Source organism: Capra hircus, chromosome 18 (assembly GCF_001704415.2).
Source record: "Capra hircus breed San Clemente chromosome 18, ASM170441v1, whole genome shotgun sequence".
NCBI lineage: Eukaryota > Metazoa > Chordata > Mammalia > Artiodactyla > Bovidae > Capra > Capra hircus.
This window is the reverse complement of record NC_030825.1, coordinates 23,549,219-23,572,553: the sequence shown is the minus strand read 5'-3', so window position 1 is coordinate 23,572,553 and position 23,335 is coordinate 23,549,219. Positions and strand designations below refer to the sequence as shown.

Sequence of the window (23,335 nt, the reverse complement as noted above, 5' to 3'; positions counted from 1 at the left end):
CAGAAGAGCCTCAGTCAAGAGACTTTTAAACTCCTAGAGGCCCCTGTTCTTCCTGCTCACAGAGCTACAAACTCCAGCTCTACTGCTCGTGTTGACTCCCGAAATAGACACATGGCACATTTTCAGGTTACACCACATCAAACGTTCACAGTGCCCCGGGTCTTGCTGTTCTAAGCCATAGATATTTCAGAGAAGGTGAACCTCATCAAGGAGAAAACCACAGGTCAGGCTCTATAAGTAAACCCGACCCCCACTGAGGCAAGACTGCGGTTGCCACAGAGCTCTGATTCAACAATGGCCAGATGGCAACTTTTCCCAGCCCCAAGAATCAATCGGGGCGATTTCCCTTGCTTGTAGTTCCTCTATGTGGCTACAGAAATAAATGCATGGAACGATTAGGTGCAAAGCCGACCAAGCTCAGGGCACAGAGTAGGGTAAGAACCCAGCACTCAGCACTCTTCTGTCACCCTCCCCGTCACTGGTTCTCCAATACACCATGACCCAGGTCCCAATCTCCATAATGAGTCCCCATGTTCAAGTTGTATTTCAGAGAGCGCTTTCCACAAACTTTCTCTTTTTAAAAAATGTTTTGAATTTCTTTTAATTTTTTGTTGTTGTTGTTGTTGCCCCATAGCATGTGAGAGCTTAGTTCCCCAACCAGGGATTGACTTGAATCCACATCCGCCTGCATTGGAAACTCAATCTTAACCACTAGACCACCAGGGAAGTCTCTATACTTCTTTTTAAATTTCTTTTCAATTGGAGAATAACCGCTTTACAATGTTGTATTGGTTTCTGCCATATAACAAAGTGAATCAGCCAAATGCATACATGTGTCCCTCCGTCTTGAGTCCCCCTTCCACCCCTCTAGGTCATCACAGAGCACTGAGCTGACTCTGTGCTATACAGCAACTTCCCACTAGCTATCTACTTTACACATGGTAGTGTATACATTTCCGGAGAAGGCAATGGCACCCCACTCCAGCACTCTTGCCTGGAAAATCCCATGGACGGAGGAGCCTGGTGGGCTGCAGCCCATGGGGTCATGAAGAGTTGGACACGACTGAGCGACTTCACTTTCACTTTTCACTTTCATGCATTGGAGAAGGAAATGGCAACCCACTCCAGTGTTCTTGCCTGGAGAATCCCAGGGATGGAGCCTGGTGGGCTGCCGTCTATGGGGCGCACAGGGTCGGACACGACTGAAGCGACTTAGCAGCAACAGCAGCAGCGGTGTATACATTTCAGTGCTACTTTCTCAATTTATCGCAGCCTCTCCTTCTCTGTTGTGTCCACAAGTCCACTCTCTGCGTCTGCGTCTCTATTCCTGCCCTGCAAATAGGTCCCCTATACTTTATTATTTGACTTCACAATAACCCTGGGAAGCAAGCATCATGAAGCACCAGCTTTTCACTGGAGCCAGAGGCTCAGAGCAGTGTTAACAATGCACAGCCCACAGACAAGAGGGGAACCTGAGGGAACCTAGTCACCTGACCTTTCTATTATTCCACCCTAAACCTAAAAGTCACCTGGCCTTTCTATTATTCCACCCTAAACTGTTGGTGAGGGAACGCCAACCCAAAAAGGAGATACTGTGCATTTCAATTTATATTGCTGTTCTCTTTTTTGTTATGCAATTTTTACCTGGCAACTGCAGCTCTGAAATAGCTAATTGGTACAATAACAACATGTGAAAATGAGATGTAGTTGAATGTAAGGAAACAAAAGTAAAGAGAGCAGAAAGAACAGAGTCATGAAGAGTCATATGTGAAAAATAATAATAACAAAGGGGTGAGGGGAGGAGGTTTGTCCAAAACGTTTACCTAGCACTCACCTTTGTCCTGAACCATCCCACCTCTACACTCGGCTCCAGCTTAATGAACATGATTTGGATGATGTCCCTTGAACTGTATAATCGGTTCCACACAAAAAACAAACCTACAGTTTGTCTCTAAGCCCCTTTTAAGTCCCTAACTCCCTGGTTGCCTTCAGTCTATGGAAAACATCTGTGGCAAAGTAAATCATCCCATTCTGAGAAAGACCAGAGTGTACTTTTTTTTTCCTCTTCTCTAAGTGTGTTTTGAAGTCCTGGATGGAAAAATTAGTGAAAATTGTAAATCTGCTTGCAAATCTGGTCATGTCTAACTCTGAGATTAGGGCACAGATTCCAATTTAAAAGTAAAACCGTGACAACCCCAGTTAAGCGTGTCCTCAGGCACTGCCAGCAGGGCCTTCACTCAGCTCCACAGGCCGTGGATTTATTACAGGCACCCGACAAGCTCCCCATCAGACACCCCTGGAGGACTGACTTGAGACAGCAGGGTTCGGTCGGCACTTCCTCTGCAGACCAATATATTATTATAAATTGAGCTAAACTGTTTCCTTTTCAAAAGTGCTATGAAGTTCAGATTTCAGGTATCAGCACAGGGCAGGGATCCCGGGACAGGGTTCTTTAGAGTTCCTGGCTTTTAAAAAGTAAAGAGAAAAGGAGCTTTCGACCGTGGTTGCTTTTATTTTTGTTTTGTTTAGCCTAAAAGAAGATGCAGGACAAGTCATTTTAGAAATCGAATATGACATCTTAATAAGAAAACAGATTCCAAGCACAAACTTGAGATGCAGTGTGCTATGCTTGGCCTAGTTCACTAAGTTATCAGTTATTTCACCTTTATCTGAAGGCAGGAGTTTGGAAATCAGAACTAGATGTTATGTCTCAGATATCAGCTACTACAAAATGATAACTACTCTTCCTTTATCACCTACAACAGCTAAGTGGAACCAATGTATATTCTAAAAATGTATATTCATTATAATATGTAAGTTAAAAGGACAATGCAATTATTTAATATTTTCATTTTTAATGTAATTTCTGAGCCAAGAAAAACATAACTTTAAAAAGAAATGGAGGGCTTCTCTGGTAGTCCAGCAGTTAAGAGTTCGCCTTGCAATGCAGGGGACACTGGTTCAATCTCTGATCTGGGAAGATCTCACATGCTTCGGAGCAACTAAGCCCATGGGCTACAACTACTGAGTCCATGCTTTAGAGCCTGGGAGCCCCAACTACTGAAGCTCATATGCCCTAGAGCTGGGGCTCTCCAACAAGAGAAGCCCATGGACTGCAAAGAAGAGTAGACCCTACTCGCCACAACTAGAGAAAGCCCGCAGGGAGCAACAAGCCAAAAACAAATAAATGAATAAATAATTTTTTAAAAATGAACTGGAAAAGAAAGAAGCAAACAGACCACCATCGTCACCTTCTTTTCTGCCCTTCTGAACAACTGAGTCTTAAGCCTTCAGGTAAGGCAGAGGCATCACACTGAGGAAGGCAGAGAAGCCCAGAGCAGGGGTCAGTGCTGGACAGGGGTGCAGAGGGCCTCCAGGTGCGGGGTCCGGACAGCCTGACACGGGTATCAGAGCACAGGTGGGCTAAGGTGACAAGTTTCAATCCATGATTCTTTCCCACTGTGTAACCATGGCTAAGTCACTACATTGATCTAATCTGATCTTCTTCTTTCTCAACAGAACTGGTATCTACTTCTCAGGGTTACCGAGAAGATTCACAGAAGGCCTGACTTGACATTAGTCCACAGTAAACATAGCTGTTATTCACATACTACTGTTATTCCTGGGCTTCCCTGGTGGCTCAGTGGTAAAGAATCCGCCTGAGAAGACAGAAGATACAGGTTCGATCCCTGAGTCAGGAAGAGCCCCTGGAGTAGGAAATGGCAACCCAGTCCATTATTCTTGCCTGGGAAATCCCACAGACAGAGGAGCCTGGCGGGCTACAGTCCATAGGGTCACAGAAGAGTCAGACATGACTTAGTAACTAAGACACCAACAACTGCCATTCCAGGTACATATTTATGCACACGTTGGAAAAAGTCTGAAAAGGAAAGTACCAAAATAGGCATGAACCTGATTTTTATTTTCTTCATTTCACTTTATACTTTTCAGAGTTTCTTTTCTTTACAATGAGCATATACTACTTTTTCAATCAGAAAACATGAGATGTTACTAAATAAACGGAAAGTAGCTGAACTTTTACAAAGTCATTTACTACTTTTATACATAGAAAGTTAATAAAGCTATTTAAAATAGCACTATTCTGACTCCCATTTCTTTTAAAGATGCAAAATACTAACAGAAACTCAAACAGAGTACCCAAAAGGAAAGTGATTTACTGGCTGAAATGACAACCTATTTATATTCATGGTAAATATCCACATCTGGGTGGTATATTAAAAAATGAAATAAGAGTCTGTTTTACCTATAAATGATGCTCAATGATGGGGCAAAGACTTGAGGATAGAAACTCAAATCCTGAGACAAGCAGGAGCCGGGCATACGAAGAGATGACCTTACCCCTAAAAGCATTCCCACCTAGAGATCTTCCATGAATTGGGATCAAACCTAAATGGTCCCTTTGAGAGCAAGAAAAGCACCGAATAAGAAACATGCAACCACACACTGCCCTCTGTTCTGCCTCACACGAACTGAGTGACCCTGGGCAAATTACTTAAAAACAGATTGATACCCTGCACCATCTCCCTAGCAAGGCTGTTTGGAGACTGATTGGGAAGGCTTATGTGAAACTGATCTGTAAACTGGAAAGCAACATGCAAACAGAAGGCAAGAGAGTTGGAGCTTACTTAGATCAGAGGATGAGATGGTTAGACAGCATCACCAACTCAATGGACATGAATCTGAGCAAACTCCAGGCGATAGTGGAGGAGAAGAGCCTGGCAGGCTACAGTCCCTGGGGTCACAGAGAGTTGGACATGACCTAATGACTGAACGAGAACAACAAAAGGGCAGCGGGCAACAGATGCAGGACTCCGCCATGAGAAGGACATAAGAACTCACTACTGAATCGCACGGTGAGAAAGTAATTCCCTGCATCGTGATCTTCCAATCTTCCCGCTGACGCAAAGGAGAAAGCCCAAAATTGGTACCGTGATTGGGTTAACACCTCTCCCTAATAGTCACTGAAGACAGAACAGGCCTGAGTCTCAGGGTCTTCAGCATACAAAAGCACCAGATACTAAGACGACTTTACTTTCACTCTGTACGATTCTTCTAATTATGTCAAGTGATACTGGGTTTTTCCATTTCAGATATAAAATCACCTAAAATAAACTCATTTCCGTTCAGGAAAATAAAAGAGTTTATCTAGAGAGAAATATTACATAGTAATAATGTGGTGCTGGAGAAGACTCTCGAGAGTCCCATGGACTGCAAGGAGATCAAATCAGTCAATCCTAACAGAAATCAACCCTGACTGATGCTAAAGCTGAAGCTTTAATACTTTGGCCCCCTGATGGGAACAGCCAACTCACTGGAAAAGACTCTGATGCTGGGAAAGATTGAAGGCAAAAGGAGAAGGGGACGACAGAGGATGAGATGGTTAGACAGCATCACCAGCTCAATGGACATGAATCTGTTCAGATTTGTTCAAACTCCGGGAAACAGTGAAGAACAGGGAAGCCTGGCATGCTGCAGTCCATGGGGTCTCAAAGAGTCAGACTAGACTTACCAACTAAACAACAACAATAATAATAGTATGGGTAACACAGGAATATGGCAAGAAACTTGAAGCTAGTGTGCGAATGAATGAAATCTGGAAAACATTTAGTGAGGTCATGACTGAATGGCTACCCCAAACTCATAATTCCTAGAAAGCAAGGACCAAGTGTTATCCATTTCCAGTATCTCCTACAGAAACTTACAAAGCACATAGAGGACCCTCCTCAGACACTCCATTATTGGGAGATAATTCTTATTACAAATACTGGGTTTGAGTCTTGATGTTCCTGGCTCTAAAAACAAACACATGAGTAGATTCCCCTAGGCAGGAAAGAGTGAGATTAACCCCAAAATAATTAGGAGTGAGAGCCATGGACAAAATAAACCCTGAGTGGCTCTGTAAGGAAAAAAGGATGCTGTTTGCATGCTGTGCATCAGAAAGCAAACAGAAAGTCTAAAAATAAACAAACAAACAAAAAAACTTAAGAGCTAAGAAACAAAAAGTGAAGCTCCCCAAACTTCGTAGCTTCAGTGAGGCTGACCATGGCTGAAATACTGTTTCCCAAAGAACTAGATGAGGCAAATGAGGGGAACTCAGTGGGAGGGAGTAGGGGGCAGGGAGTAGAGGAAGAGGCTGTGTTGTCAGGTCAGCTGTCCCGGAGAGGAAACTAACAGAGACAGGGACATATTTTTTAAAACTTCACATTAATAAGGTGATTGAGATGATTTAGTAGCTCTGATGAAAAAAATCTTGAAAACTGCTTAGTACTTTGGGGAACGCCATCAACACTTAGAATGAAAAGAAAAGCAACTTTTAAAATTAGCAACATCTTAAAAAGAAAAAAAAAATCAAGTTACATGCAGAAGCTTCATTATCATATGAAAAACTTACAAAGTTTACTTCAAAAGACATATGCAAAATATGTACCCAATAATCTAAAACTTAAGACACTAGAGCATCAGGTATAGCTTTGATCCTCGCATTACCAAGCATAAAATAGCAGTCTCCTTGGTGAAGGGGTATCGCCAACCCAGGTGTCTCTATGTCCCAGGAGATCTTAAAACCAACGTGCCAAATATCAGGATCTCTGCCTTCAAGCTGAGGGTCATCCTCACTTTCCTCTTCAGGGCCTGTCAAAAGAGAAGACAGTTGTCAGGAATGTTTCATCTAAAGTTCTGAGTTTCATAGTTACCTTAAGAATAACTGCAGTTTTAATAAAATATGGATAAGTGAACTATACATTCTATTTGCATCATTTAAAAAAAAACACATTCTTTAAAATATTTTAACATGTCATTTATGTTTTTTGATAAAAAGAACCTGAAAGTGGCAAGGAAATAACCACAGATATCAAAGAAAATTAAAGATGATCATTTTGTTCAGTTTCATGTAACTACATCAGAAAATCTGCATAGGTTTTTAGGAAAACATGAATGGCCAAAATTGACCCCAGAAGAGGCAGAACAGCTTAAAAAGCCACAGACAGTATAGAAGAAGTTGTGAAAGAGCACAGGACTAAAGAGTTGCAAAGGAAAATTCTATCAAACAGTTGAGAAGTGTGTAACTTCAATAAATTGTAAATTGTTCAAGAACACAAAAGAGGTGTCCAGATTCTTTTCATAAAGACAAGAATATGTATCAAATCCAACACACACACACACACACACACCAGCCTCACATCCAAAACCAATGCATAATTTCTAAATATATTAATAGTATAGACAGTCCCCAACTTAACTATGGCTCAACTTAATGATTTTTCAACTTTACCATGGTGTGAACAATAAGCATTGAGTTGCAACCATACTTTGATGCTGAATTTTGGTCCCATCAGGGGCTAGCAGTATGCAGAAAAGTACTGTTGTGATGCTAGGCGGCGGCCACTCCAAGTCAGCCTCGTGATCAGGAGGGTGGAGAAGCAAGACACTGGTAACTACTCAGTATGCATACAAACCATTCTAACTTCCACTTTCAGTATAATATCCAATAAATTACATGAGATACTCAGCACTTTATTACAATACACTTTGTGTTAGGTGATTCTACTTAAGTGCAGACTAATGTAGGTGTTCCAAGCAGGTTTAAGGCAGGCTAAGGTAAACAATGATGTTCAGTTGGTTATGTGTATTAAACGCAGTTTTGACTTATGCTATTTTCAACTTAAAATGGGTTTATAGTGAGATAATCCCACTGAAAGTTGAGGAAGATCGATATAAGGAAAAAGAATCAAAATCCAGCAGCATTTTAAAAGAATAACATGACGAAGTAGAACCTACTCCAGGAGTACAAGGGTAGTTCAGTATGCAGAAGTCTATTCCTAGGAGAAATATTAACAACCTCAGATATGCAGATGATACCACGCCAATGACAGAAAGCGAAGAGGAACTAAAGAGCCTCTTGAGGGTGAAAGAGGAGAATGAAAAAGTTGGCTTAAAACTCAACATTCAAAAACCTAAGGTCAAGCATCTGGTCCCATTCCTGTACAGCAAACAGAAGGCAAAAAGTAGAAGCAGTGACAGATTTTATTTTCTTGGGCTCCAAAATCACTGCGTACGTGACTGCAACCATGAAATTAAAGACACTTCCTCCTTGGAACGAAAACTATGACAAACATAGAAAACATTTTACAAAGCAGAGACATCACTTTGCTGAAAAAGGTCCACCTAGTCAAAGTTATGGTTTTTCCAACAGTCATGTACAGATATGAGAGTTGGACGCTAGAGAAGCTGAGCACTGAAGAACTGATGCTTTTGAACATTGGTGCTGGAAAAAGCTCTTGAGAGTCCCTTGTACAGCAGGGAGATCAAACCAGTTAATCCTAAAAGAAATTAACCCTGAATATTCATTGGAAGGATTGATGCTAAAGTTGAAATCCAATACTTTGGCCACCTGATGGGAAAAGCCAACACACTGGGAAAGACCCTAAAGCTGGGAAAGATTGAAGGCAAAAGGAGAAGAGGGTGGCAGGGGATGAGATGGTTAGACAGCATCACTGACTCAGTGGACATGAGTTTGAGCAAACTCCAGAGGATACTGAAGGACAGGGAAGCCTGGTGTGCTGCAGTCCACAGGGTTGCAGAGTTGAACACGACTTAGTGACTGAACAGCAACAACAATACTTAAAATTTATCATATTCACAGATGAAAACAAACAAAAAATACATGAGTCACCACATACACAAAAATAATTGGTAAAAGACATCCTCTCATGATAAAAACCTCAACAAGAGCAATAGGTGACTAGTTCCTTAACATGATACAATATAGATTTATCTCTAAGCCAACATATTTTAATATGAAAACATCGGAAACTTAATAGAAAAAGTTAAGACAGTGTCCTTTATCACCATAATGACTCACTTAAACAAATGCAAAGACATATTATGTTCTTGAGAAATAAGGTGAGACATTATGGAAATGCCAGTTCTCCCTAAGTCATCCATAAATTTGACACAAACACAATAAAAATACCAACAGGATTGATTTTTAGTTCACTGGGTTTGGTCCCTAGACAAGCTGACTCTATAATTAACACAGAAATATACACAAGCAAGCTTGGCCAGGGAATTTTTTTTAACCGTATAAAGAACTTCTACACATCAGAAAGATAAATATCAATAATCAAATAGAAAAATTGGCAAAAGTTACAAAGACAGAAGACATAAAATGGAGTTTGTAAACATATAAAAAGATGTTCAAACACACAAAACAAAGCCATTATAGATATTTTTCACCCATTAGATCAGAAAAAAATAAGCACTTTAATAAAATATAATGTTAGTAAGAGTGGAACAGAATGGCACATTCATATTCTCTGTGGAAGATTATCTGCAATACCTATCATAATTACAAACGTATAAAACCTTTGAACTTGTAGGAACTCCACAATACCACTTTTAGAAATGTATACTACAATTCCTACTTGCAGCGGTTGCAAATTGAGGGAGGCTATTTACTAGAGCAGTGTTTATAAAAGCAAAAGATCAGAATAACTTCAACATCCATCAATAAATTTCTGGTTTAATAAAATATGAAATGTTCAGGCAATAAAACACTATATAGCCACTAAAAATAATATGGGCATGCAAGGATAGAAAACTATCTCCTATATTTTTAAGAGGAAGAAAGGAATAGGCTATAATTTGTATATAAAAAAAAATACATACACATATATGTGTGTATGCTGCTGCTGCTGCTAGGTCGCTTCAGTCGTTTCCGACTCTGCGACCCCATAGACGGCAGCCCACCAGGCTCCGCCGTCCCTGGGATTCTCCAGGCAAGAACACTGGAGTGGGTGGCCATTTCCTTATATGCGCATATATTAATAATATTTCCGGAAGAAAACTCAAGACTGATTTTTTCTGGAAAGAGAATTACATGCCTGGAAAAAACAGTAGGAGAGACGAGTAAAGGAAGTAGCAGGCACACCCTATGATTCACCTACATTAACTATCCCACACCTACACAGAAACATGTAAAAGTTCAGCTAAGAAATATTTATTGACCAGTCACAATATACGATGTGCTGATCTGGGCACGCAGGGTATATCAGTAAATGAAACAAAGACCTAAGCCCAGTGGAGCTTTACTTCCAGTGGAGTTGTGAATGTTCATCACTGATTACTAGAAATGGAACATTTTAAATTCCACTAGACTTTAATTCCACTAGACTTCCCTAGTGGCTCAGAGGGTACAGCATCTGCCTACAATGTGGGAAACCCGGGTTCAATCTCTGGGTTGGGAAGATCTCCTGGAGAAGGAAATGGCAACCCATTCCAGTATCCTTGCCTGGAAAATCCCATAGACGGAGGAGCCTAGTAGGCTACAGTCCATGAGGTCTCAGAGTCGGACACGATTGAGCGACTTCACTTCACTAGACTTTAATCCACTAGACTCTGGTCTTCAAATGCAGGGTCCATTTTTCTTTTTCATCCACATTTAGGACTCCATATTGGAAGGACTGATGCCAAAGCTGAATACTCTGGCCACCTGATGCAAAGAGCCAACTCACTGGAAAAGATCCTGGTGCTGGGAAAGCTTGAATGCAAAAGGAGAAGGAGGTGACAGAGGATGAGATGGCTAGATAGCATCACCGACTCAGTGGCCATGACTTTGAGCTAACTCCAGTAGATACTGAAGGACAGGGAAGCCCGCGTGCTGCCGTCCATGGGGTTGCAAAGAATCGGATATGACTCAGCAACTGAGCAACTACAACTGGCATATAAATGATATCCAATGAACATTTGTTCTAAATTGCCTACTTAAACACAATATGTTCTCTCAGTTCACACCATTCATGGTCCTTGCTGTGCAAGATGACAGGAAAAGAAAACGTTAATTATGGCAGGGGGTGGAGGGAATAACAAATGCACATAAGTCAAATAATGCAATAAAGCATGACACTGATGAATTAGCACAGATCTCAATATTCAAGAAATCTAGAGGACAGGTTCAATGCGTGTTAGAACAAGTAGAACAAAATTCCTAGAGATGATCAAACTTGAAAGACAAGTACGGTTTAGACTCACAGAGGGCAGAATACAAAAGATGTAAATTTTATGCAATCAAAATGGACAATAAAACACGTTTTACTTAGGCAGCATCATATCCAGCATGTCACATACACAATCCAAAAGTTGCCTGCATCCCAGATGGCACGTATTCACATATAGAGTCCTTAAATAGCTGTGAAAAGAAGAGAGGTGAAAAGCAAAGGAGAAAAGAAAAGATATAAGCATCTGAATGATGGTGAATAAGCATCTTTGGAACTCCAAAGAACAGCAAGTAGAGATAAGAAAGCCTTCTTTAGCGATCAGTGCAAAGAAATAGAGGAAAAGAACAGAATGGGAAAGACTAGAGATCTCTTCAAGAAAATTAGAGATACCAAGGGAACATTTCATGCAAAGATGGGCTCAATAAAGGACAGAAATGGTATGGACCTAACAGAAGCAGAAGATATTAATTAAGAGGTGGCAAGAATACACAGAAGAACTATACAAAAAAGATCTTCATGACCCAGATAATCATGATGGTGTGATTACTAATCTAGAGCCAGACATCCTGGAATGCGAAGTCAAGTAGGCCTTGGAAAGCATCGCTACAAACAAAGCTAGTGGAGGTGATGGAATTCCAGGTGAGCTGTTTCAAATCCTGAAAGATGATGCTGTGAAAGTGCTGCACTCAATATGGCAGCAAATTTGGAAAACTCAGCAGTGGCCACAGGACTGGAAAAGGTCAGTTTTCATTCCAATCCCAAAGAAAGGCAATGCCAAAGAATGCTCAAACTGCCGCACAATTGCACTCATCTCACATGCTAATAAAGTAATGCTCAAAATTCTCCAAGCCAGGCTTCAGCAATACATGAACCATGAACTTCCTGCTGTTCAAGCTGGTTTTAGAAAAGGCAGAGGAACCAGAGATCAAATTGCCAACATCCGCTGTATCATCGAAAAAGCAAGAGAGTTCCAGAAAAACATTTATTTCTGATTTATTGACTATGCCAAAGCCTTCAACTGTGTGGATCACAATAAACTGTGGAAAATTCTGAAAGAGATGGGAATACCAGACCACCTAACCTGCCTCTTGAGAAATCTGTATGCAGGTCAGGAAGCAACAGTTAGAACAGGACATGGAACACCAGACTGGTTCCAAATAGGAAAAGGAGTGCGTCAAGGCTGTATATTGTCACCCTGCTTATTTAACTTATATGCAGAGTATATCATGAGAAACGCTGGGCTGGAAGAAACAAAAGCTGGAATCAAGATTGCCGGGAGAAATATCAATAACCTCAGATATGCAGATGACACTACCCTTATGGCAGAAAGTGAAGAGGAACTAAAAAGCCTCTTGATGAAAGTGAAACTGGAGAGTGCAAAAGTTGGCCTAAAGCTCAACATTCAGAAAACAAAGATTATGGCATCCGGTCCCATCACTTCATGGCAAACAGATGGGCAAACAGTGGAAACAGTGTCAGACTTTATTTTCTTGGGCTCCAAAATCACTGCAGATGTTGACTGCAGTCATGAAATTAAAAGACGCTTACTCCTTGGAAGAGAAGTTATGACCAACCTAGATAGTATATTCGAAAGCAGAGACATTACTTTGCTGACTAAGGTCCATCTAGTCAAGGCTATGGTTTTTCCTGTCGTCATGTATGGATATGAGAGTTGGACTGTGAAGAAGGCTGAGCGCCGAAGAGGTGATGCTTTTGAACTGTGGTGTTGGAGAAGACTCTTGAGAGTCCCTTGGACTGCAAGGAGATCCAACCAGTCCATTCTGAAGGAGATCAGCACTGGGATTTCTTTGGAAGGAATGATGCTAAAGTTGAAACTCCAGTACTTCGGCCACCTCACGTGAAGAGTTGACTCATTGGAAAAGACTCTGATGCTGGGAGGGATTCGGGGCTGGAGGAGAAGGGGACAACCGAGGATGAGATGGCTGGATGGCATCACTGACTCAATGGATGCAAGTCTGAGTGAACTCCGGGAGTTGGTGATGGACAGGGAGGCCTGGCGTGCTGCGATTGATGGGGTCGCAAAGAGTCGGACATGACTGAGCGACTGAACTGAACTGAAATTCTGAACATCTTACACTCTATCTAGTAACTGTAAACCAGAATCAGGGACAGAACGAGAAAGAAAAAAAGGACCTGCCCTTTATAACTATTCATTCCCATTACTTCACACAGGTATGGTGAAAAAAAGATACACCAGAAACACAGGTTCAGACGTCTTCAAAGAAGGAACGCTACTCAAGTTTTTAAGGACACATCCAACTGTGGATATTCTTCAGTTCCCTAAGTTTGAATCTAAAATCTGATACTGCCATAGGAACAGGATGTTACCTTCTGTCCTATCTGTTGTTATTTCTGATACATATTTTCTCAAATACTTTGTAGTTAAGAGTAATTTCTGGCTAGATTCTTTAAAATCATAGAGTTAGAAAGTTCAATGCCATTTTCTAGGTTAATCCAAGAAAACATTTTAAAGAGAATCCTCTGGAACAGGGTTGACAAATACCTTACATATCAGAAGAAAGTGAAAGTCATTCAGTCGTGTCCAACTCTGCAACTCCATGAACTAAATAGTCCATGGAATTCTCCAGGCTAGAATACTGGAGTGGGTAGCTGTTCCTTTCCCCAGGGGATCTCCCCAACCCAGGGATCAAACCCACATCTCCCACATGGCAGGCGGATTCTTTACATGTGATCCACCAGGGAAGCCCAAGAATACTGGAGTGGGTAGCCTATCCCTTTCCCAGCCTTTCCCTTCCCTATCTTCCCACCCAGGAATCAAACTGGGGTCTCCTGAGTTACAGGCAGATTCTTTACCAGCTGAGCTACAAAGGACACAGTGAATTTACTGGCTGTAGCTTTTTTGAGGTCTGGTGGTGAATCACGCTAGGCTCAGCAGGATAGAGTGGTATGATCGGTTACTGAGGTCTGTCACAGCACTGGATTGGGTAGTTAGCAGCACCTGAACTAGCTATGTGCTGCCCATGTCTAATAACATTCACCAACGAGTTTTTGGTGGTGGTGGTGTTCAGTTGCCAAGTCTTGTCCAACTTTTTGCAACCTTATTGGCTGCAGCACACCAGGCTTCCCTGTCCTTTGCTATCTACCAGAGTTTCCTCAAATACATATCCATTGAGTCAGTGATGCTATCTAACCATCTCGTCCTCTGCCACCCTCTTCTCCTTTTGCCTTCAGTCTTTCCCAACATCAGGGTCTTTTCCAATGAGTTGACTCTTCTCCTCAGGTGGTCAAAGTACAACAGGAAGTTCTTCATTATACATTATACATAATTATACCTGAAAAGACCAGCACTTCTAAATTAGATCCTATGGACCAGAAAAGACTTCTCAAAGGTATATAGCCTGACTTGCACAACATTTTCTGACTGAATCTAAATTAGCTGCCTACTGATAAAAGTGCCTTGCATAACAATACCAATTTCCAGCTACTCTTTAAAAAAAAAAAAAACTTGTCTAGGTTCACACTGCTAGTAAGTAGAATTCAAATTAGGTCTGTCTGACTCTGAAGCTTATTCTTTTTTTTTTTAACATAGATTTATTCATTTATGTGACTGTGCCCAGTCTTAGTTGCAGGGATCGAACCTGGGCCCCATGCATTGGGAGCTCAGAGTCTTAGCCACTGGACAACCAGGAAGTTGCTCCAGCTACTCTTGAATTATAAACTCAGGTCTCACTGAGCTGGTCACAAGTGGCCATAAGTGAGAAGTAGCTGCATCTTTCAGACAAGGCAATAAGTGGCAGTTCCGTCAGCCACGTGACTCCATTAGATACCTGCCTGGCCCCCAATAGGCGTTCACGTCCATGAACCCCACTCTAGCCCATAGGCAAATCAGTCCCATCACCTGCTTCTGTGAAGTTTAACAAGAATAGTCAGGCCCATTCACTGACATACTATCAACAGCTGCTTTCACACATAACAACATGGTTGAGTAGCTAAGACACAGACCAGAGGCCTCTGAAGTTGAAAATCTTTATTATCTGGTCCTTTATACAGAAAATGTTTGCCGACCCCTGCTCTATAGGCTTGATATCTGTGATTTGATAGAGATGTGCGCAGCACATATTAGTGAGGAATCTGAGGCTGAATACAATAATCACGATGTAGGACTTCCCTAGCAGCCCAGCAGTTAGGATTCATGCTTCCACTAAAGACGGTGTGGGTTCAATCCCTGGTTAGGGAGCTAAGACCCTACATGCCACGCAGTGTGGCCAAAATGTTAAAAAAAAAAAAAATGTAGGAAAAAAAATTTTTTTTAATGATGTAATGTGACTAATACCAACTAATTCATGTGACCAATACCAACATACAACATTATAAAGCAATAATACTCAATTATTTGATAAGCAGATTGACTTAACAAAAGAATATTGAAAAGAAAAATCAGTATTTATTATCTTTTATACTACAAGTCTTCAGGCTGCTTCATTCTAGAGGGTTCCAATGATAATAGCTGTAGCTTGTAGCCCAAGAAAAAGAACTGTTGTTTAGTTTCTAAGCCATGTCTAACTCTTTTGCAATCCCATGGACTGTAGCCTGCCAGGATCCTCTGTCCTTGGGAATTCCCAGACAAGAATACTGGAGTGGGTTGCCATTTCCTCCTCCGAGGGATCTTCAAGATCCAGGGATTGAAACCACATCTCCTGCTTAGCAGGTGGATATTTTTACCACTGAGCCACCTGGGCAGCCCAAGGAAAAGAACAGAGACATTTTAAGAAGGTTTTTTTGTACATCCATCTCTGGTCAAATCAACAACTTAAAAAAGAAATGATTTTTAAACTACAAAGACAACCATTTTAAGGAGGTTTTTGATGCCACCGAGTATGGATGTTTACAGGCTAACAGGCTGGTTGACTACTTTCCCCTCTAACTTTCATCCTCACACTCTTCTCAATATGGCATCAATAAACTCCTGAACGACAAAGAGAGACAGTAATTGCAATCAGTGTTGCCTGATGTCTCCCATAAATCCGGCACCTTTGAAATGTGCTCATTAAAATAATGTTTTGTTGAAGGTTTGTTTCCTCCGTGGGCTGGAAAGGGAGGAGGGAAGATGTATGTCTGATAAATTTTTTATTGCATAAATACAGTGTTGCTCACTTTCTCAATAAAATCAACTTGTAATTATTTATAGCAACTGCAACTGATTACTGTTTCCCTATGTTATTTTGGAAACAAGCAGAGGCAATTGGCTCCTACTTGCCTTTGAACTTCAGCAACACTGAAAGGGTTTTATGTGTCTCAGTGTGTTCAGCGCATTCCCAGCTCCCACTAACCAAACGACTAAAGAAGTGAAAGATGTAACAAAACGCAAAAGAATGCGAAGTTTAACCATCAAGTTTAAAATGTCCAAAACTCCAACCCCCAGGTTAACCAATTAATATTCAGCTGCAATCAAGTATTACTTTTCCATGTGTACCTGTAAGATTTTTCTGTCACATCTTAAAAGTAAAGGCTTTAACAAATAAAGGGGAAAAAACCAGCTAACTAGTTTTTGAGAAAAAATTAATTCCATTTAATAAAAGATAAATGCCATCAAATATTTTGTGTGCATTTCCAGAGCTGTGTGCAAACCACTGTTACACAGACAACAAATACAGAAGCCTGAGCATAAAAGAAGAGATGACAGTTCTAATCAAGTAAAATACATCACTTGAAATGTTCTACCATATTTAAAGCATAATACCATTAATATTCTATGTCAATAATTTTGCTGATGTGCAAATATATATATATACACATACATACATATATATATATCTCATCACCACACACAAAAAAAATAGCTCTATTTCCTATTTCTTATTGCCTTAGCTGGGGCTTCTCCTGTCTGCCAACATAGGAGATGTGGGTACATTCCCTGGGTTGAGAAGATTCCCTGGAGAAGGAAATGGCAACCCACTCCAGTATTCTTGCTGGAGAATCCCATGGACAGAGGAGCCTGGCAGGCCACAGTCCATGGGGTCAAAAAGAGTCAGACACGACTGAGCAAGCATGCACACACACTTGTGTTGCCTTAGCCAAGTGCTAAAATTTCTAAGACTCTGGCCCAGGCAACAATTTCCTCTGCTTCCTTACCCCATACCTAGAGGGGCTTACACAGCAGGTCCCATCCTGTTCACGTCACAAATCTTGAGGCAGGAGAAACCAGAAGTTGCAGAGGCTCAGCTGGTAGATGAAGTCTAAGGACGTTTTCTGTCCAGCACTGATCTATGACATCCCAGTGTCTGGGACCAGGAATCATTTTTCAAAATAGAGAAACACAAAAGGTGAAAGGGGAAAGGTATGAGGCTGGGAAGACACACTCTAGAAGGGATATGGCAGATGGATGTTTAGAAACATAATTGACTCTGAGTGGTAAGAGTGTTACGGACTTCCCAGGAGGCTTAGTGGTAAAGAATTCGCCTGCCAAGCAGGAGACACAGGTTTGATCCCTGGGTCAGGGAGATCCCCTGGAGAAGGGAATGGCTACCACTCCAGTATTCCTGCCTGGAGAATTCCATGGACAGAGGAGTCTGGGGGTCTACAGTCCATGGGGTTGCCAAGAGTCAGACACGACTTAGCAACTAAACAACAAAAACAGCAAAGGGCTGTTACTTGAATGACATGGATTTGCAAGTGAAAAGGCTGGAGAGGTGGGGAAAGGCCCAAAGAGACATTGTGGGTTTTGTGAACCACGTAAGCAAGCTAGGCTTATGCTGAGGGCAGTGGCAGGCACTGATGGTGACTTTCCCATAGGTCAGATCTGTTTCCCAGAATGATCCCTCTGGAAGGTAGATGCTTCTAAGTGCTGACTTTGGATAATCTTTCTGGACAGGTTTCCAAAATAATGGCAAATGGCATAAGCCAGAGAACACTTGGGAAATATTCCTGAAGAAACTAAAAGATGTCTGCTCCTTAGAAGAAAAGCTACGACAAACCTAGACAGTGTATTAAAAAGCAGAGACATCACTTTGACGACAAAGATCCATATAGTCAAAGCTATGGTTTTTCCAGTAGTCATGTATGGAAGTGAGAGTTGGACCATAAGGAAGGCTGACTGCTGAAGAATCGATGTTTATGAACTGTGGTACTGGAGAAGACTCTTGAGAATCCCTTGGACTGCAAGATCAAACAAGTCAGTTCAGGAAAACAACCCTGAATATTCATTGGAAGGACTGATGCTGAAGCTGAAGCTCCTTTTGGTATTTTGTCCACTTGATGTGAAGACTCGACTCATTGGGAAAGACCCTGATGCTGCAAAGGATTGAGGGCAGGAGGAGAGGGGGATGACGAAGGATGAGATGGTTGGATGGCATCACTGATTCAATGGATATGAGTTTAGGCAAACTCTGGGAGAAAATAAAGGACGGGGAAGCCTGGCATGCTGCAGTCCCTGGGGTCACAAAGAGTCGGACATGACTTAGCAACTAAACAACAATAACAACCTGAAGGTCTCTGCTCCTTGCAAAGAAGGGTTGGCCAAGAAGGAGATTCCCTGAAGAACTCTACCATTTAAAATTGCATTCCTTGATTCGCTGTGAAGAACAATCAGTCAAGCCGGCTGCTAACCCAGAGCACACTCCTTAGCCACTAAGCAAGGAATGGTCTGAAGAAGTAGAGAATTCAGAAGTTCGAAGGAAAAAAAAGACCCTTATCAATCTCAGCTCAAAATCCATGACAAGAAGCTGTTCTAACATGTCTCGAAAGCAGCAATTCAGGGACAAATGTAGTTCCCTGACACAGATAAATTGTGAAATGAATTATAAGTTTTCTAGGATTTCATGAGAAATATTGAAAACTCTTTACCAAAAAAATCTGAAGCCTTTCAACAGGATGTCTGGCTCTGTCAGCTTTCAGATTAAGCATTTGAAAAAAAAATTTTTTTTAAGATATAAATATTCACATCATAGGAGAACCTCATTATATCATGTTTCATGGACATGGTGGAATAAAGTGAAAGTGAGAAGAGGAAAGAAAAATTGCTCTGGGGGTTCTTGGCTAAAGCTCTAAGACCATGACATTATTTAAAATAAAATATGAAATGAGAGGCTTCCCCGGTGGCTCAGTGGTAATGAACCCATATGCCAATGCAGGAGACGCGGGTTTGATCCCTGTGTCAGGAAGAGTCCCTGGAGGAAGAAGTAGCAACCCACTTCAGTATTCTTGCCTGGAAAATTCCATGGACAGAGAAGCCTGGAGGGCTACAGTCCATGGGTCACAAAGAGTGGGACACAACTGAGTGACTTGCACACACTCACAGACACACACATAAAATGAGGAGAGGAAGCCAAAATACCTCTCAAAGAAACTTCCTTGAACCAGAGCTTCAAGCAAAGGCTGCAATTCTGTGGGCAACCTCAGCAAAGTACAGAGTCACGGAGCCTTAGAGAAAACCTGGATGTTGTGAACAATATTGCTGTTGCTGTTTAGTCACTAAGTCACGTCTGACTCTTTTGTGACCCCATGCACTGCCCGCCAGGCCCCTCTGTCCATGGGATTTCCCAGGCAAGAATACTGGAGTGGGTTGCCATATCCTTCTCCAGGGGATTTTCCCTACACAGGGATCAAACCCACGTCTCCTACATTGGCAGATGGGTTCTTTACTACTGAAACACCAGGGAAGACTCTAAACAGCATAGAAGACCAGAATCAAACTGGATCAATCAAAAAAGAATAACTATTTGTTCACCTATCTTCAGGCAAAGCTTTTTATTGAACTAATTTGTTTTGCTTTGTTTCATTTTTAACCATTTTTGGCTGCGCTGGGTCTTCGTTGCGGCATACAGGCTTCTCTAGCTGTGGTGCACAGGCTAAATTGCCCTGCAGCATGTGGGATCTTAGTTCCCTGACCAGGGACAGAAGGCACATCCCCTGCTTTGGAAGGTGGATTCTTAACCACTGGCCCACCAGGGAAGTCCCTAGGGAAAAGCTTTACCCAAGGTTCAAAATACATGTCCAAGGCACGGTTTCTCTCCTTCTCAAAGCTCCTCAGCAAGAAAGAGAGCAGCCACAAAAGCTGGAGGCAGGCACTTGGGGGGTCACAAGAAGTTTACTTCCCTCAAGAGAATAAAGTGACAGCTCAAAAAGAGCCAAAATATGAAGGGAAGAAGTCTGAAGCTGGCCACACTGTTACTGCTGAAACAAGGTGCACCTGAAGCCAGTGACACTGGTCTTAGTATTAAATAAAGCAATTTCACATTGTGTTAAATTAACCTGTTTAGGCCAAGCATCTGCTATGTGCAATCTAAAGAACCTTAGTATTAAACAGAGGTTGCAGCGGCAGAAATCAAAGGGTTATTGGACAACAGCCACAATGTAGTTAAACAGCATGAACTACTCGAGGGCAAAAGATGCCTACTGATTTGGGGCAAAAAAATGCTGATTTGCATTATATGCACATACAAAGAAGGATCAAGACACAAACCATTCCTTCAAAGAGCTAACAATTCTAATTCAAATATGTATAAAACTAATGTATGGCTTCAGAAGTTAAACTAGTGGTTACCAGTTGGAAGACAAAAGTAAGATAACTTCTGAGAGTGGATTACACTCTCAGATGAAAAAATACAAATAGATTAAAAGATTAAAATACAAAAAAAAGTTTAAAAAACAAGAGAATAAGTAACAAAATTAGAGGAAACAGTCAGTTTGATCAAACCATATGGATTCTACAGAGAAAAGAAAGCTGGAGAGGAAGAAATAATTAACAAAGTGATTCAAGAAAATATCCCACTTTGAAGGACGAGTTTCCTTCCAGACTGAAAGGACCCATCAAATGCCAGTATAATGGATGAAAAAAAAAATCACTGTGAATTTATAAAATATTAGGGCAAAACCCAATCAAAAAATCTTTATCACATAAAGGATAAAGAAAAAAATCAAAGCCCACAACATGAACACTGGAAGATAAAAAGACACTGGTACATACGATGTCCCCAAAATTCTGAAGGAAAATTATTTTCCATCAAGATTTCCATATGTAAAGTGTCTACACACATCAATGCAGAATAAAGATAAATTTAGACATTCAAGGTCTCCAAAATGTGCTTTCTAAACGCCGTTTCTTAAGATACCATTAGAGGATACTAATCTCTAATGCTTCAGTAAAATAAAGAAACAAATTAGGAAAGAGATAGACATGGGATGCAGGAATCTGAAACTCCAACAAAGTAGACTGGATTATGTTGATAGGAAATCCCCAGATGGGATATCTGGGCTAGTCTGTGCCAATGAACCACCTCAAACTTCACATCCTACTTCCTAAATTGCAGACTTTAAATATGTGCAGTTATTGTACGTAAATGACACTCCAATAAAGCTATGGAGAGAGGGGTAAGTCCAGGCATTCTTATTGGCCTAGCCTTCTGTCTTTTTAAAAGATATTTATTTATTTATTTGGCTGTATGATGCTGTGAAAGTGCTGCACTCAGTATGTCAGCAAATTTGGAAAACTCAGCAGTGGCCACAGGACTGGAAAAGGTCAGTTTTCATTCCAATCCCAAAGAAAGGCAATGCCAAAGAATGCTCAAACTACCACACAATTGCACTCATCTCACAATGGCTTCCCACTCCAGTACTCTTGCCTGGAAAATCCCATAGATGGAGGAGCCTGGTAGGCTGCAGTCCATTGGATCGCTAAGAGTCAGACACGACTGAGCAACTTCACTTTCACTTTTCACTTTCATGCATTAGAGAAGGAAATGGCAACGCATTCCAGTGTTCTTGCCTGGAGAATCCCAGGGACGGGGGAGCCTGGTGAGCTGCTGTGTATGGGGTTGCACAGAATCGGACACGACTGAAGCAACTTAGTAGTATCAGCAGCAGCAGCACATGCTAGTAAAGTAATGCTCAAAATTCTCCAAGCCAGGCTTCAGCAATATATGAACCGTGAACTTCCAGATGCTCAAGCTGGTTTTAGAAAAGGCAGAGGAACTAGAGATCAAATTGCCAACATCCAATGGATCATCAAAAAAGCAAGAGAGTTCCAGAAAAACATCTATTTCTGCTTTATTGACTATGCCAAAGCCTTTGACTCTGTGGATCACAATAAACTGTGGAAAATTCTGAAAGAGATGGGAATACCAGACCACCTGACTTGCCTCTTGAAAAACCTGTAAGCAGGTCAGGAAGCAACAGTTAGAACAGGACATGGAACAACAGACTGGTTCCAAATAGGAGAAGGAGTACCTCAAGGCTGTATATTGTCACCCTGCTTATTTAACTTATATGCAGAGTACATCATGAGAAACGCTGGGCTGGAGGAAGCACAAGCTAGAATCAAGATTGCCGGGAGAAATATCAATAACCTCAGATATGCAGATGACACCACCCTTATGGCAGAAAGTGAAGAGGAGCTATAAAGCCTCTTGATGAAAGTGAAAGAGGAGAGTGAAAAAGTTGGCTTAAAGCTCAACATTCAGAAAACGAAGATCATGGCATCTGGGCCCATCAGTTCATGGCAAACAGAAGGTGAAACAGTGGAAACAGTATCAGACTTTATTTTTTGGGGCTCCCAAATCACTGCAGATGGTGACTGCAGCCATGAAATTAAAAGACGCTTACTCCTTGGAAGGAAAGTTATGGCCAACCTAGATAGCATATTCAAAAGCAGAGACATCTTTGCCAACAAAGGTCCGTCTAGCCAAGGCTATGGTTTTTCCAGTGGTCATGTATGGATGTGAGAGTTGGACTGTGAAGAGAGCTGAGCGCCAAAGAATTGATGCTTTTGAACTGTGGTGTTGGAGAAGACTCTTGAGAGTCCCTTGGACTGCAAGGAGATCCAACCAGTCCATCCTAAAGGAGATCAGTCCTGGGTGTTCATCAAAAGGACTGATACTAAAGCTGAAACTCCACTACTTTGGCCACCTCATGCGAAGAGTTGACTCATTGGAATAGACTCTGATGCTGGGAGGGATTGGGGGCAGGAGGAGAAGGGGACGACAGAGGATGAGATGGCTGGATGGCATCACCGAGCTGATGCACATGAGTTTGGGTAAACTCCGGGAGTTGGTGATGCACAGGGAGGCCTGGTGTGCTGCACTTCATGGGGTCACAAAGAGTTGGACATGACTAAGTGACTGAACTGAACTGAACCAGGTCTTAATTGCTTCCCAGGTGGTGCCAATGCTAGAGAACTCATCTGCCAATGCAGATGAGTAAGAGACGACCCAGGGTTCCATCCTTGGGTCGGGAAGATCCCCTGGAGGAGGGCACGGCAACCCACTCCAGTATTCTTTCCTGGAGAATCCCATGGAGAGAGGAGCCTAGAGGGCTGCAGTCCATGGGGTTGCAAAGAGTTGGAC

The 23,335-nt window shown here is 41.7% G+C and overlaps 1 protein-coding gene across 1 annotated transcript in view; it reads right to left on the bottom strand.

Moving 5' to 3' along the window:
* The window catches only part of FTO (fat mass and obesity associated), a 426,360-nt gene that overhangs the window by 272,658 nt on the left and 130,367 nt on the right, over nucleotides 1-23,335 (bottom strand). The window contains 1 exon segment of the mRNA NM_001319276.1: nucleotides 6,508-6,651. Coding sequence (NP_001306205.1) covers nucleotides 6,508-6,651 — 144 coding nt within the window.